At 63.2% G+C, this 12,859-nt stretch overlaps 1 protein-coding gene across 1 annotated transcript; it reads left to right on the top strand.

Moving 5' to 3' along the window:
* The first annotated feature begins 440 nt into the window (after positions 1 to 440).
* SLC9A3R1 (SLC9A3 regulator 1) lies at positions 441 to 9,456 on the top strand. Its single transcript, XM_040577786.1, has 6 exons — positions 441 to 855; positions 6,405 to 6,563; positions 7,150 to 7,303; positions 7,730 to 7,770; positions 8,264 to 8,359; positions 8,444 to 9,456. Exons 1-6 carry the CDS (start codon positions 463 to 465, stop codon positions 8,606 to 8,608), a joined length of 1,008 nt encoding a protein of 335 aa, XP_040433720.1. The 5' UTR covers positions 441 to 462; the 3' UTR covers positions 8,609 to 9,456.
* The last annotated feature ends 3,403 nt before the right edge of the window (positions 9,457 to 12,859 follow it).

Below are 12,859 nucleotides of genomic sequence, written 5' to 3'. Positions count from 1 at the left end.
CCCCACGGGGAACCAGGGGCGCCCCCATGGGGGAATGGGGCTGCAGAGGGGGTCGGGGACAACCCCACAGGGAACTGGGGACACCCCCACGGGGGACCTGGGGTGACCCCATGGGGCAGCGGGGCTGCAGATGGGGCTGGGGTGACCCCACAGGGAACTGGGGGCGCCCCCACGGGGGTCCCTGTCCTGCCGCCCCCCCCAACCCCCGCGCCCTCGGGGCCGGGGCGAGCCCCGGGGGCGGGGCCTCATTTCCATAACCCCGCCCACTTTGCTTTCTATGTCCATAACCCCGCCCATCCCCGCGCTATTTCCATAACCCCGCCCCCTCCCTCCTAGTTAAGCGACGGCCCCGCCCTCCTCTCCCTCCGATTGGCCTCCGCCCCCCCGGCGGCCCCGCCCCTCGCTATAAAAGCCGTCGGCGGGCGCGAGGCGGCGCAGAGCGGGCGCGGTGCAGGCGGCGCCATGAGCAGCGCCCCGACGGGGCCCGCGGCGCCGCGGCTCTGCTGCCTGGAGAAAGGCCCGGACGGGTACGGCTTCCACCTGCACGGCGAGAAGGGCAAGCCGGGCCAGTTCATCCGCCTGGTGGAAGCCGGCTCGCCGGCCGAGCGCTCCGGGCTGCGCGCCGGGGACCGCCTGCTGGAGGTGGACGGGGCGAACGTAGAGGGGGAGAGCCACCAGCAGGTGGTGGAGCGGATCCGGGCCGCCGCCGGCTCCGTCCGTCTCCTCGTCGTGCAGCCGCAGCCCGAGGAGCACCCGCAGAAGCCCCCGAGCCCCCCCGACGGCGGCGAGGCTCAGCGGGACCCCCCGGCGGCGGAGCCCGCGGTGCAGGAGCGGAGCAGCGGCGGCAGCGAGCGGGTAACCGGGGGGGCAGGGGGGCAGAAGGGGGGGGGGGGGGGGCGGGCGGTATTTTTCACCCCCCGAGAAGTTTTTTCACCCCCCCCCCCCCGGGCTGGGGGAGCCCCGCGCCGGTGCCGCCCCCGGTGGCGCCGCGGAGCCCGGCGGGGAGCGCTGCCGCCTGGCCGGCCTCGGTGCACCGCTCGGCTGCTCGGTTCGGCCTTTGTTCGCTTGTTTTAAATGCGCTTACACCACGAACAGCCCGGACCCGGCCGCGGAAGGAGGCAGCCAGCCGGGGCTGCTGCGTGTTCTCTTGGTTTTTGCTTGCTGCTGGTTGATTTTGGGGTGCTGAGGGTGCACGGGGCTCTGCACCCCAGCAGGAGCAGCCCTATCCTGGCACCCCCCCTCACCCCAGCCCATCCTTGTGCTGCGGGATGAGCAAAACGGGCTCAAACCCCCCCGGGAGGCTGCGGGCGTGCGAAGCTGAGGACCGCGAGTGGGCACAGCAGCACCTGGGGAGCTGCCGGCTCCATCCCACTGCCCTGTGACCCCTGTAGGGCTGTGGTTTCGAAGCAGGGTTTCACTTTGCTGCTGCCCACGGTGTTTGCACGGGGGCTGCGCAGCTCTGCTCCCCCCGCCCCACTAGAAGCATCCGGCCCTGCTGTGTGTATTTGCCTTCAAAGCACCGGAGAGCCCCAGCCCGGGCTGCTACGAGGTTTTTTGGGTGTTCACCAGCTCCAAAACACAGCAAAAAGCCTCGATCGAGGGAAGGCTTGGGGCTGTGGCTGCAGGAGTTGGCAGCAGCCACTTGTGCCCTGAGCGTGCCTGGTCTCTGCGCACAGCGGGGATGCTGGAGCCTGGAGCGGGGTCGGTGGGTCCCGGGGGACGGACAGCAAGTCAGGAATGTCAGCCTTAAGCAGCGCGTAGGAGTCAGCGGTTGCACAAACAAAGCGATGTAGAGGTGAGGAATTGAGAAATTTCTGACCTTTCCTGCCCGCAGCGGTTTCTAAGAGACGCTCGGGGCTGCCGGAGATAATACTGCTTTTTGTTTACCCGGTGAAAAAGGGTGTTTGTTGCCCCAACAAAGATGGGGATGGGCTTCCCGGGAAGAGGGCAGGGCCAGCACGGTGTCCCCGGGCTGGGGACAGTCCTGGGGACTGATGCAGATGCCTGACCTCCCCTGATACCCCCCTGGTGCCAGCACGGCGCTTTGCTGTGGCTCTGGGATGGGCACCGGCGCAGGGTTGGTCCCGGGTGGACTTTGGTGCCTGGCCGAGCTGTCGTCCTGTGGGGTTTTGCTGAGGATCAGGTGTTTTTACTCGTCGTGTCTCCTGTTGGACTTTAGCTTGGTGCAGCTACGTGTTCCCCCAGCCCCGCTGACACACAATGGGACACCCGTCTGGTCCCTGCCTGGCTAAAGCACTGCTCCGGCACCCCTTTGCCCAGTGATGGGGGTCTGGTGGCCATGGAGGTGTAAACCTCTCCCATCTGGGGGCGTGGGGCGGGATGCTCTGGGTAGGAACACGCGGCCTCTGCACCTGCAGCATCCTCCCGACCAGGCTGTGCTCCCTCCCCGTGCAGGGGGCACGTGCCCGCCTTCCATCTGTCGCAGTGCCAGCGCTCCCCCTGGGCTAGCGAGACCTTCTGTGCGTGCCTTCAGCCCAGGCATCCCTCCACGAGCTGGAAAAAATAAAAGGGCCTTATCTAACGCAGCTTGGGCGAGCTCCTTGCCGTGCTTATGGCGCTGAGGGTGCTTTGAGGACGTGCGGCTCCCCGGGGGAATGGGACCCCAGCACTATCGGCCAGAGAAGCAGGTTGGCTATGGGATACCGGAGGTGCATGAAGGCTTGGGGTCAGCTTGGGGTGCAGCCTCGCTGTTAGCACTGACGGTTTCTCTGTGCACGGGAGCAGGAAGTCGGTGGCGCTGGTGACAGCGGCTGACACTGCTGCTCGCCCGCCCGCAGCCCCAGACGGTTTCTCAACAGGTAGCAGGAAAAACCCTGTGGCTGAGGGGGGGGGGGGGCCGCAGGGCCTGGCCCCAAGCTGGGGAAAAAACAAAGGTTTGGAGCCGACGCCTCGGTTGGGCGCTCATCCTGCTCCCGGCCGTGCTGGGAAGCCGCCCCGTGGGACGCCGAGCACGCCGTGTGCCTGTCCTGCGGCCCCCGAGCCCTGCCCTTCCCCGCGGCGTCCGTGGGGATTCTCCCAGTGCCGGTCCCGGCGGGGAGCGGGAGGTTTGCATGTGTCAGAGTCCTGTTTGCTTTGTTGGGCTGGACTTGCCTTTATTTGCTTAGCAAGCCCGGAGACGCTCGCTGCCAGGAGAGCTGGCTGTCAGGCTTCCTGCACGGCACCGCTCTCCCCCCGAGGATTTAAAACCTCCAGTGTCGAGGCAGGATCTGTCCCCGCTTGCCCTCCACAACCCCCCAGCTCCCCCCGTGGCAGGGGCCACCCCCCCAGCTCCCTGCCCTGCAGCTGGATGCGGGCTGAACTCAGCTGCACCCCTGCAAAAGCCGGATCCAGGGGCACCCACGAGGGGCTGGGAGCCGGCAGCAGCGCACCCACGCTGGGGCGAGGGCGGTCTTGCATCCCCGGGGCCGGTGCCGGGTGGCTGAACGTGGGGTCTGGCCCCTTTGTAGGGCAGGGAACCGTCCCCGGTGCTCAGCTGGGGGCGGTGGCAGCTCGTCGTGTCCTCCCCCCGCGTGGGTTTCCGGAGGCTCCAGCTGCTCGGGGAGCGTCTTGAGAAAGTTTTGTGCGGAGCACGGGCGGCTGCCAACCGCTGCCCTGGCACGGGCTGGGGCTGCTGCCACCAGGACAAGGCTTCTGCTGCCGGGTGCCAGCCCTGCCCGGCTCCCTCGGCCTCCCTCTTGCAGATTCAGTCCTCAATTACTAAATTTAGTGCTCGCTTCCCCCTGTGAAACCCGGCTGAGCCTCCCGGAGCTGTTTTTTTGGGGTACTGGGGTTGGAGAAGGGGGCAGTTCCCAGCTGGGAGCATTGCGCTGGGGTAGCTGGAGTTTAACTAGGAAATGAATTAAATTTCCTCCCGAGCCAGCAGCGTTTGGGAGCAGGAGTGGGCTGCATGAAAAGCAGCTCCAGTCCAGCGCTACGTGACGGGGATGCTGCAAGAGGCTGCTTTGCATCCCCTTTGTATGAGGCCCGAATGTGTGTGCCAGATTTCAGGGCCCGTGTGAATTTGCTGGCCTGGGCGTCCTCAGAGCCGGCGTGTTTCTCTCTGAGTAACCCCAAAACGCAGCTGCTCGGAGCTGCCTACGGGCTCGGTGCTTCTCGCAGGGCTGCAGGGAGCTTCCTGGAAGCTGGGCCTTCAAAAGCTGCCCTGAAATCTGTTAGCAGGCCGGGAGCACAGCGGGTGTTTGGGTTCTCCATCCCCCTGGGATGGGGAGGATCTGCCCCCAGATCCCCTCCCCAGGGCTGGGTGCTCCAGTCCCACGCAGGCTTTTGGAGCAATGCGGGTGTCCCTTTGGCAAAGGGGGATTTGTGCCCTGCCTGGGGACCCCCTGTGGCCGTGGATGGGACCCTAATGGCTGCGTGTCCCATGCTGAGCCCAGCTTCACCCAGCACCATCCCCGCGGGAGGTGCAGGAGAGCTCGTGATGAGGCTGTGCAGCTAATCCATCCCCGAGTGCAACGCAAGGGCTGCTGGTGCTTGAGGACAAGGAAGCTTAGAGAAATTAGGGCCATTTCCATTATCCTCCTGCCCAGCTCCTGTTGCAGTTGCACTACAGGATCCTGCCCCCAGCAGGGCTGCCCCACACCCTGGGTGCCCACCCCAAACCCTCTCGCCCTTGGCCCTGGCTGCTCTTGCCTCTGCTGGCCGTGTTTTAGGGCTCGGTGCCTCACCGGTGGAGCTGAGCAGGTGCATCCTCCTGCCCCGAGGTGCCAACGCTCTGCTCTCCAAATCCTCCTCCTCCTCCTCACCCGGGAGTGCTGCCAGTGCCCGCTCGCGGTGTGCTCCCTCGGGCTTTGTCCCGAGCTATCGGCGTGGAGCAACCCCGCGGCTCTGCCAAGGGCAGCGAATCCCAAACCCGGGCAAAAGCAGGAACAAGAAGCATCACTGCTTCCTCCATGCTCCGCCACCTCGTGCCTTTTGGACAGGGACCCCCCCCAGGCCTGGGTGCTGCAATCCCACCTGCTCTGGGGGCGGCTGCGAGCGTCGCAGGGGGCTCCCGTGGCCACAGCCGGGGCAGGATGCAGGCACCGCTGGCTCCTTCTGGCTGCTGGCATGTCCCCCTCTTGCCTTCGGTCCCCCGGGGGCCCAGCTGGGCGTTGGCGAGCCGTGACAGCCAGCCTTGGCCCTGCAGGAAGGCGTTGTGCAAGAGGAGCGGGGTTATCGCGGCAGCAGGGCTGTCACCCAGGCTGGGCCGATCCGGTGCCCGTCGTAAATGTGTCACCCGCGCGGGCTGCGGCTCCCTGTGACCGTCCTTGGTGCTGGCCCCAAGGACTGAGGCTGGCGAAGGGACCTTCGCAGCATCACGTGCAGGGTGCTGGGTGCGGAGCAGCGTGGGGTGAATATGTTGGGGGAAACTCCTGCCGTGCACACACATCCCTGGGGTGTTACAGGTACCGGAGGAGAACAGGTGGCATCAACAAGTAATAAAAGCCCTAGTGGGGAATGTTGTGGGGACTTGAGCACGGCTCGGCTGTTGGGGAATCCCTGCCCAAGATCAGGAGGTAACAATCAAGACGGTATCAGCAACCACAGACAACTTTTATGTGTTTAATATAAACGTGGCTTAAGCCTCTCCGTGTAAATATGTAAACGTTGTCTGTGGTTGCTGGAACCGGACCGGTCCTGGCCGTGCTGTGTGCAGGAAGCCACCTCCGTGTCACCCTGTTCCTCAGAGGGTTTCCGGCCGTCCCGCTGGGCAGCGAGTGCAGCTCACGTACAGCACGCCGCCGGGCTGTTCCTATTTTCCTCTTCTTTGGGGTTAGCAGTAGGGACCCCCACCATTAAAGGGTTTCATCTGGGAGTGGGTGGCTGCCCTGCTTGGTTTCCCCGGGACGGGGCAGGTCTGGGCACATCGTGGGCGGGCTGGGTGGTGCCTCCCGAGGAGGTGAACGTCCCACGTGCCACCACCCCAGTCCGGCAGGTTTTGGGTTTTGCAATCGCTGAGGGTCGTGGCCGGGCGTTGGGGTGCACCTCGGCACCGGGGTGCTGCGGGTGCTGCTCCCTGCCCCAGTCCCAGGGGAGCAGCGGCTCCACGTGTCCCTTCCTTGTGGGGTGCTGGGGGAACGAGGAGGGTCCCCGCAGGTTCCTGGGTGGGGTGGGATGTGGGTGCCTCCCACCAGTCCGGGCCGCTTCCTCCTCCACCTGCACCTGGCGATTGCAACCCTGATCCCAAAAGGAAGGGCCTGGTCTGAGGACACACGTAATAACAGCCTGCCTTAACGTTTCACCGCAATTAGTGTGCCCTGTGCCCAATTAACTAGGGCCAGGGTTCATAGGGTGTTTCAGGACCCGGTGTCCCAGCTGTGGGTGCAGGTCCGTGGCCCTGCCCCACAGAGGGAAGGGGCCGGGAGCGGCTGTCCTACAGCTGTCCCCTTGCTGTCCCCTCGCAGGAGCTGCGTCCCCGGCTGTGCCACATAAAGAAGGGCCCCAATGGCTACGGCTTCAACCTGCACAGCGACAAGAGCCGCCCGGGGCAGTACATCCGCGCCGTGGACCCCGACTCGCCAGCCGAGGCAGCGGGGCTGCGTCCCCAGGACCGCATCGTCGAGGTGGGTGATGGGGCGGGGGGTGCCTGTGCTCCCCGAGACTCGGGATGGGGCTCCCCAAAACTCAGGACGGCACTGATGGGGCTGTTCAGCGTGGCGGTGCCCGGGAGCTGCCCTTTTGGGGCACGGTGACTCAGGGCAGAGCCGTTCCCACCCAGGGGTGCAGCCGAGCCCTGATTCACCCCCTGGGAGATAAGCTGCTGTCACTGTCACCTCACGGGGCACGGCTCTCCCTGGGCTGTCCCAGGGTGGGACGGGCTGGGGAGGGCATCAATGCGAAGGGTGCTCGATGGCCCCGCACCCTGTGGGTCCTGGGCTGTGTGTGGTGACCAGGGTGGGGACAAAGCTCTGGGCTCATTGGGGACCACCCGGAGGAGCCACATCCTGGCACGTGCCCCGCACTCCTGCCAGCACGGCCGGTACAATCCCGTGCTAATCACTCTGAGAAAATCTGCTTTTAATGAGGTTTCCTGCCCGCTGATCCCCACGCGTCTCCGGACGTCGGTGGGGGGCTGTGGCAGGGCCATGCCTGGTGCCGGGAGGAGCAATGTCCCCGGTGCCAGCGGTGACGGCGCGGTGACGCCCGCAGGTGAACGGGGCCTCGGTGGAGGGCAAGCAGCACGCGAATGTGGTGGCCGCCATCAAGGAGGGTGGCGACGAGACCAAGCTGCTGGTGGTGGACGTCCTCACAGACGAGTTCTTCAAGAAGTGCAAGGTGGTGCCCTCGGAGGCGCACCTGGCAGGTGGGTCTGGTGTCATGGCGGCGGTGTCACCTCATCCCCAGGCCCTGGGGCTCTGCTTGGGGGGAGCCCCCGAGCACTAGGAGGGGGGATTTTGTTCAGAGCAGCCCCGTTGTGCCACCTCCGTGCTTGGGTGAGGGCCTCGTGTGAGGCACGTGGCCGTGGGGCGTGCGGTGAGGAGGGTTTATGGCCCTGCCGGTTACTCTTTGACAGATTTTATGGCTCAGGGAGCGCACGGAGGGCGCGCGGGCGCTTTCCGCTCTCCTCAGCTCGGCCTTGGCCCCCTCCCTGCCCTGTGGGGCAGTCGCTGGCAGGATTTGGGGGTGGGGGGTGCTCAGGGGTGCGGGGCTGGGTGCAAGGGGCGGCTCGAGAGGGTGGGAGAGGGCAGGGTGAGCCCGTCCCGTCAGCATCCGTGTCCTCTCCCTGCAGGTCCCTTGCCAGAACCCGTTGCCAACGGTGATATAGAGAAGGTAAGAGCCTTTTTCACTTACTTATTTTTTTAAATCCCACTTCTACCAAACTCTGGGCATGGTTTAGGAGTCCCGCCATCCTCCATCCATCCAGTGGGTGGGTGATGCCCCCAGGGACTGCTGGTGCCCCCCAGGGAGAGGGTTTCTTGTGGGGCTGAGCATCACAGGGGTGGCCGTGATGCCCCGTGTCCGTCCTCGCAATGCTGCGTGGCCAGGGGCCCTTGTGCTGCAGGGAAGTAGCAGCCAGTCCTGCAGCCTTCCTCCTCCTCTTCCTCCTCCTCCGGCAGCAGCCGGGCAGCCAGGCCAGCCTTTAATCCTCCCAGCCCTGCTCGGGCAGCACTGGAGGTATTTATTAGGCTGGAGCTCTCAGCGGATTATGTGCTGGGAGGAAGGATTTCAGTCATCTCCCCTCCACCCCCAGGACCAGCAGCAGCCCGGGGGGTGATTCCCAAACCCCATTCCCACCTTTTTACCCTCCCTCTGCTCCCTCCAGGAGAACGACGGAGAGCTGCACTCAAACTTGGTGTCCGAGAGGTCCCCTAGCCCTGTGCTGGCCACGTCGCCCGACGGCAGCGAGACCCGCAGTGAGGTAGGGATGGGGGCAGGAAAACAAGTGTGGGTACCGGGGTGAGAAGCCCCCCACCGTGGTGCTGAGCATCCTCTCGCCCTGCAGCCCGGCGCGCCAGAGGGTGACAAGCGCAGCTCGGCGTCCGGCTCCCTCCTGGACCTTGACATCCCGCTGGCTGTGGCCAAGGAGCGAGCCCACCAGAAGCGCACCAGCAAGCGGGCGCCCCAGATGGACTGGAGCAAGAAAAACGAACTGTTCAGCAACCTGTGAAACCGCCTCGGGGCGGGGGCGAGGGCTCCTGTCCCCACTGTCCCCCCTCTGGCCTCTCCTTTGTTCCTCTCGTCTCCGCCGCCCTGCCGTGGAGGACTGGGTTTGGTGGCTGGTGGGCGTCCCCAGGAGGGTGAGCGGAGGGGGGCTGGGGGTGCCCCCACTTCCAGCCTGGCCCCGGGTGCTCCCCCAGCCCCGGCTTGAAGTCCTGTGCCCCCGGGTAGGTGTAAAGGAGAGATCTGGGGGGGGTTGGTGACTTGGGGTGGCCAGGTTTGATGCCCAACACTTCCGGTCCCCTCTACCAGCTCTTCTCCCACCCCAAACCCCATCCCTGTTCCTGTCCCCTTCCGAATCTCCCTTTTTTTCTTCCAAACCTGAGGCTTTTGGTGACCTCTGCCCAGCCCCAGACTATGCGATTCCTCCCAGGTCGGTGCTCATCCCCCCTGCCTGGCAATGTCTGTCCACGATGACCCCGTCCCTTCGCCCCAGACCCCCACAGTCACAGGGACAGGGACATCCCATGGCACCTTGCCCCGGGGCTGTTTTGGGAGAAAAGAGGGTGTCCGGAGCAAGCAATAATCACCTCCTGTGCTACCACTCACTCCTGGAGGCAGAGACGATCAGGGTTTGCATCTTACACTGTTTAATTTAAAGGGTTCTCAATAGCCTGTCTTTTTTTTTCCCCTCCAGAAGAAGAGGTTTTCCAATCACACCGTTTATTTTTTTTAAAAAATGTATTTTGTGGAAATTCTTCCTGTGGACGTTTTGTTTCCATGTTTCGCGGTCGGGTGCCGTGCTGACGAGCTCGAGAGAAATTCTGTTGACTGGAATAAATCTTCCTGACTTCACGAGCCCAGCTGCAGGATAAATCCTTTCAGAGCTGTGGGTCCCTGGCCCCAGGACTCAGCACCGTGGGGGTCCTGGGTGATGGAGTGTGGGTGTCCCCGTGTCCCCTTGTGGGGGTGGTTGTGCATGGGGGGTCCTGCAATGGGGCTGGGGCTGCGTCTTTGGGACCACTTGTGCATTGGTGGATGTCTTTGCGGGGTTTATTTTAAATTTCTAGCCACAGAGCCCCTCCAAGATGCTTTGGCACAGCCTGGTTTTCTGATTTAACACCCCCCTGTTGGGGGCTTAGGCTGTGATGGACCCACACTGGGTCCAGTTTGGGTGCTGAGCTGGGGGGATTGGGAGGGCCGGGCTGGTCCCAGCACGGGTTAATGCCTTGGGGGGATTAACAGGTTTAAATCCCACAGAGGGGGGGCAGTGCCAGGCTGCCCTCCTCTAATCTGCCCTGAGGGATGTGGCTGCTGGCTGGGTGGGAGGGGGGCAGCCTCAAACCGCCCCCAGCCCCTCCACTGGGGTTTGGGGTGACCCTGAGCCCCTGGGCGGGCAGGAGGAGGGCAGGGGACTGCTTGTCCGGGGTGGGATTTCTGGGGGATTCCCTGGGGGCGAGGGGCTGACCCTCAGGGGAGGATGGAGCCTGCAGGTGAGGGTGCTGGGCTGGTGTCCCAGGGCTATTTTTAAGCCTTGTGCTGCTTACCAGGTCAGAGCTAAGCCCTCCTGCAGCAGGAGGGCATGAGGGGCTCAGCAGTGACCCCTCTGGGGAGGGGATGGGGGCTCCAGAAGGCACCCTGTTTGTGCCAGCCAGCGCCTCCAAGGCTGGGACTCACCTTGGGACCCCCCAGGGGTGCTGCAAGGTAGTTCTGGGCTGGGTCCTGGCCCAGGAGTGTGGCTCGGGCAACCCTGGGAGCCTCTGGTATGTATGGGTTTTCCAAAAAATCACCAATTTTGCAATTGGATTAAAAGACACATCTGAGCTGTGAAATCTTGTGGGAACAAGGGGGCTGGTGCTGGCAGATGGGAGGTGTGGGGGGCTCAGGAGCATCTTGGGGGGGGGGGGGGGATGTGCTGGGGGAAGCTGTCCCGGGGGGTTGGTAAGGGGGGCGTGGAAGGGACCAGGGTATCTGTGCCTCCTTTCCGTGCACTCATTTCACAGGCCGAGCACCAAGACCAGGCCTATAGGGGATGTGTAGGCTCCCACCGAGCTGGGGGAGGTCTCCTTTCAACCTGCTCCATCCTCCAGAGTGATGTTTCCTCCTGGAGGCGATGCTGCGGGTTGGGGACACCCTCAGGGGACAGGGGCAGGCCTGGGGGGCAGCCGGCGGGTCCCGGGAGCATCTCCTCCCGGCAGCCCCATGCTGTGTGTCGCCTCTTCTCCCGATCGGAGCAGCCTGGGGGCCGGTTCTCACGTGGGGGGGCTCAGGGACAGACCCAAGCTTGTTTCGGGTTGCCAGGGTGAAGGCTTTGCCTGGGCTCGGCGTTGCCTGGGCACCGGGGATGCCAGGCGGGGAGCTTGCCGGTGCCGGAGCAACAGCGGGAGCGCAGCAGCACGCGGGCTCTGGTGGCTGCCTGGGCGACAGAAGCAAGGCTGTCCCGTGGGACCAGGGACCAGCACATCCCTAGGCCAGGCTGGGCGGCGGGAGAAGGGTGAGCCCTTATCCTGTCCCTTCCAGGCACCGCTGAGCACACCCCAGCTTGGGGAGAGCCAGAGAAGTGGCCAAGGGAGCTCCCAGATGGAGGTGAGCCCCTAGGAGATGGGGGCCTGGCACGGGGAGGTGAGAGCAGGGGGAGCCCCAGCGTGGTGCTGGTGGGCTGGGAGCTGGTGGCAGGGGGTTTGGGGATGGTAGGGTGCTCGTCACCAGGTCCACAACCATCCTAGACCCAGACCCTACAGCTGCCCAGCAAGGCGCGAGCCCAAACGGAGCCGCTGCACCCCTCCAGCACCAGGCCCCACTCCCCATGTTTTCCCCAAGGACTCTGCCCTAGCGGCTCTGGAACAGAGCAGCCTGGTGTCAGGAACCTGTGGACGTCAAAGAAAGGAGCGCGATGCCATCAGGTTCTGCAAATGCCGTCCTGGAGAACAAAATCCACTCCTGCCCAGCTGGTGTTGAAGAGCCCGAGGCTCACTAGGCCTTGTCACTTCGATCCCAGCTGTAAGCAGAGCTGCTCTTGCTTTATCGCTGCTCTTGCTTTATCGCTGCACAAAGCTTTTGCTACAACAAAATCCCTGTGAAATACTTGTTTAAAATACCACGATACGCACTTAGTTCCTACGCTTGGTTGTAATAGTATTCATAGTGCTGATTTATTTAACTGAACTAAAATTGGAAAACTCCAACTCCCAGGCCCTAAAAATACTGGCAAAGCGGCACTAAAAATTCCAGAGTCTACCAGTCTCTGATAACAACAGTCCTGTGTGGATCTGCAAGCTATTATCTGATACTTCATAACTGGAACAAATCATTTCTGGTCTAGAATTAGCCATTACAGCTGCCCTTACAGTGAGGGAACACCCCATGAGTTATCCTCCCCACCTCTTCTTTGAGCGCGCTTCCCTGCTACTGAGAGCATGTTGAGTCGGGCAGGGAAGGTCAGGTTAAATAACTGCGTTAGAAACTCAGTCCAGAATGAGTCAGACAAATGGCTCTTTTTCAGCAACAGACCTCGGATGTATCACAGGCTGACTCTTGCCCTAAAGGTTTCTGCCCCAGTGAGCGGTGCTCGCAGCCCGCCCCCCGGTTCATCCCTCTGGGGAGCAGCACACAGCCTCCAGGCTCCGCACGGCAAGTCCTGAGCTGCTTTGAAGAAGGAAATCACTATCCTGTCTTCTTTCAGATGCGTTTTCCTTCCCCTTGCTGTGATAACGACAGATAAAATGAAGTGAAATATCACTTCCCAGCTGATGGCCTGAGGTTTCCAGGTCCGCACTCGTACCAGACACCCGTGTACCCAGGCACAGGTCTGAGCGGAGCAGGGTTTTGTCTCGGCAGCCTCCTGCAGCTGCCAGTTCCCTGGTCATGTAGAGATCACGGAGAGGCTGTGCTCTGGTCTTGCTTGGCTGATGCTGGTGGTTTTAACCATGTTAACAGGCTGACTCCTTCAATCTTTGTAGTTTTATTGTGAATCAGTAGCGTTTTGGGGGACTCAGAGGGGCTGTGGTATCCTACCAGTCTATGCCATCTTTCCTTGTGAGAAAACTCTACCCTGTCAATCTTTGAGCAGTGTGATCAGCCAGGTATTCCTCACCTCACCAATTCCCTTACCAACCCAGCTTCAGAGCTGAAAGGGGGCCAGCACTTTTCACCCACACCTGGGCCTCTCTCACCTCCAGCACCCAGCAGCGCCCACCGCACCCCAGAAAATAGGATTCAGAGTCCCAGAAGGGAGGCTCTGTTGGCCTCACCACCCTTTCAC

Source organism: Cygnus olor, chromosome 18 (assembly GCF_009769625.2).
Source record: "Cygnus olor isolate bCygOlo1 chromosome 18, bCygOlo1.pri.v2, whole genome shotgun sequence".
Lineage (NCBI taxonomy): Eukaryota > Metazoa > Chordata > Aves > Anseriformes > Anatidae > Cygnus > Cygnus olor.
Note: the sequence above shows the minus strand (reverse complement) of the source record. Positions and strands in the feature narration are given on the sequence as shown.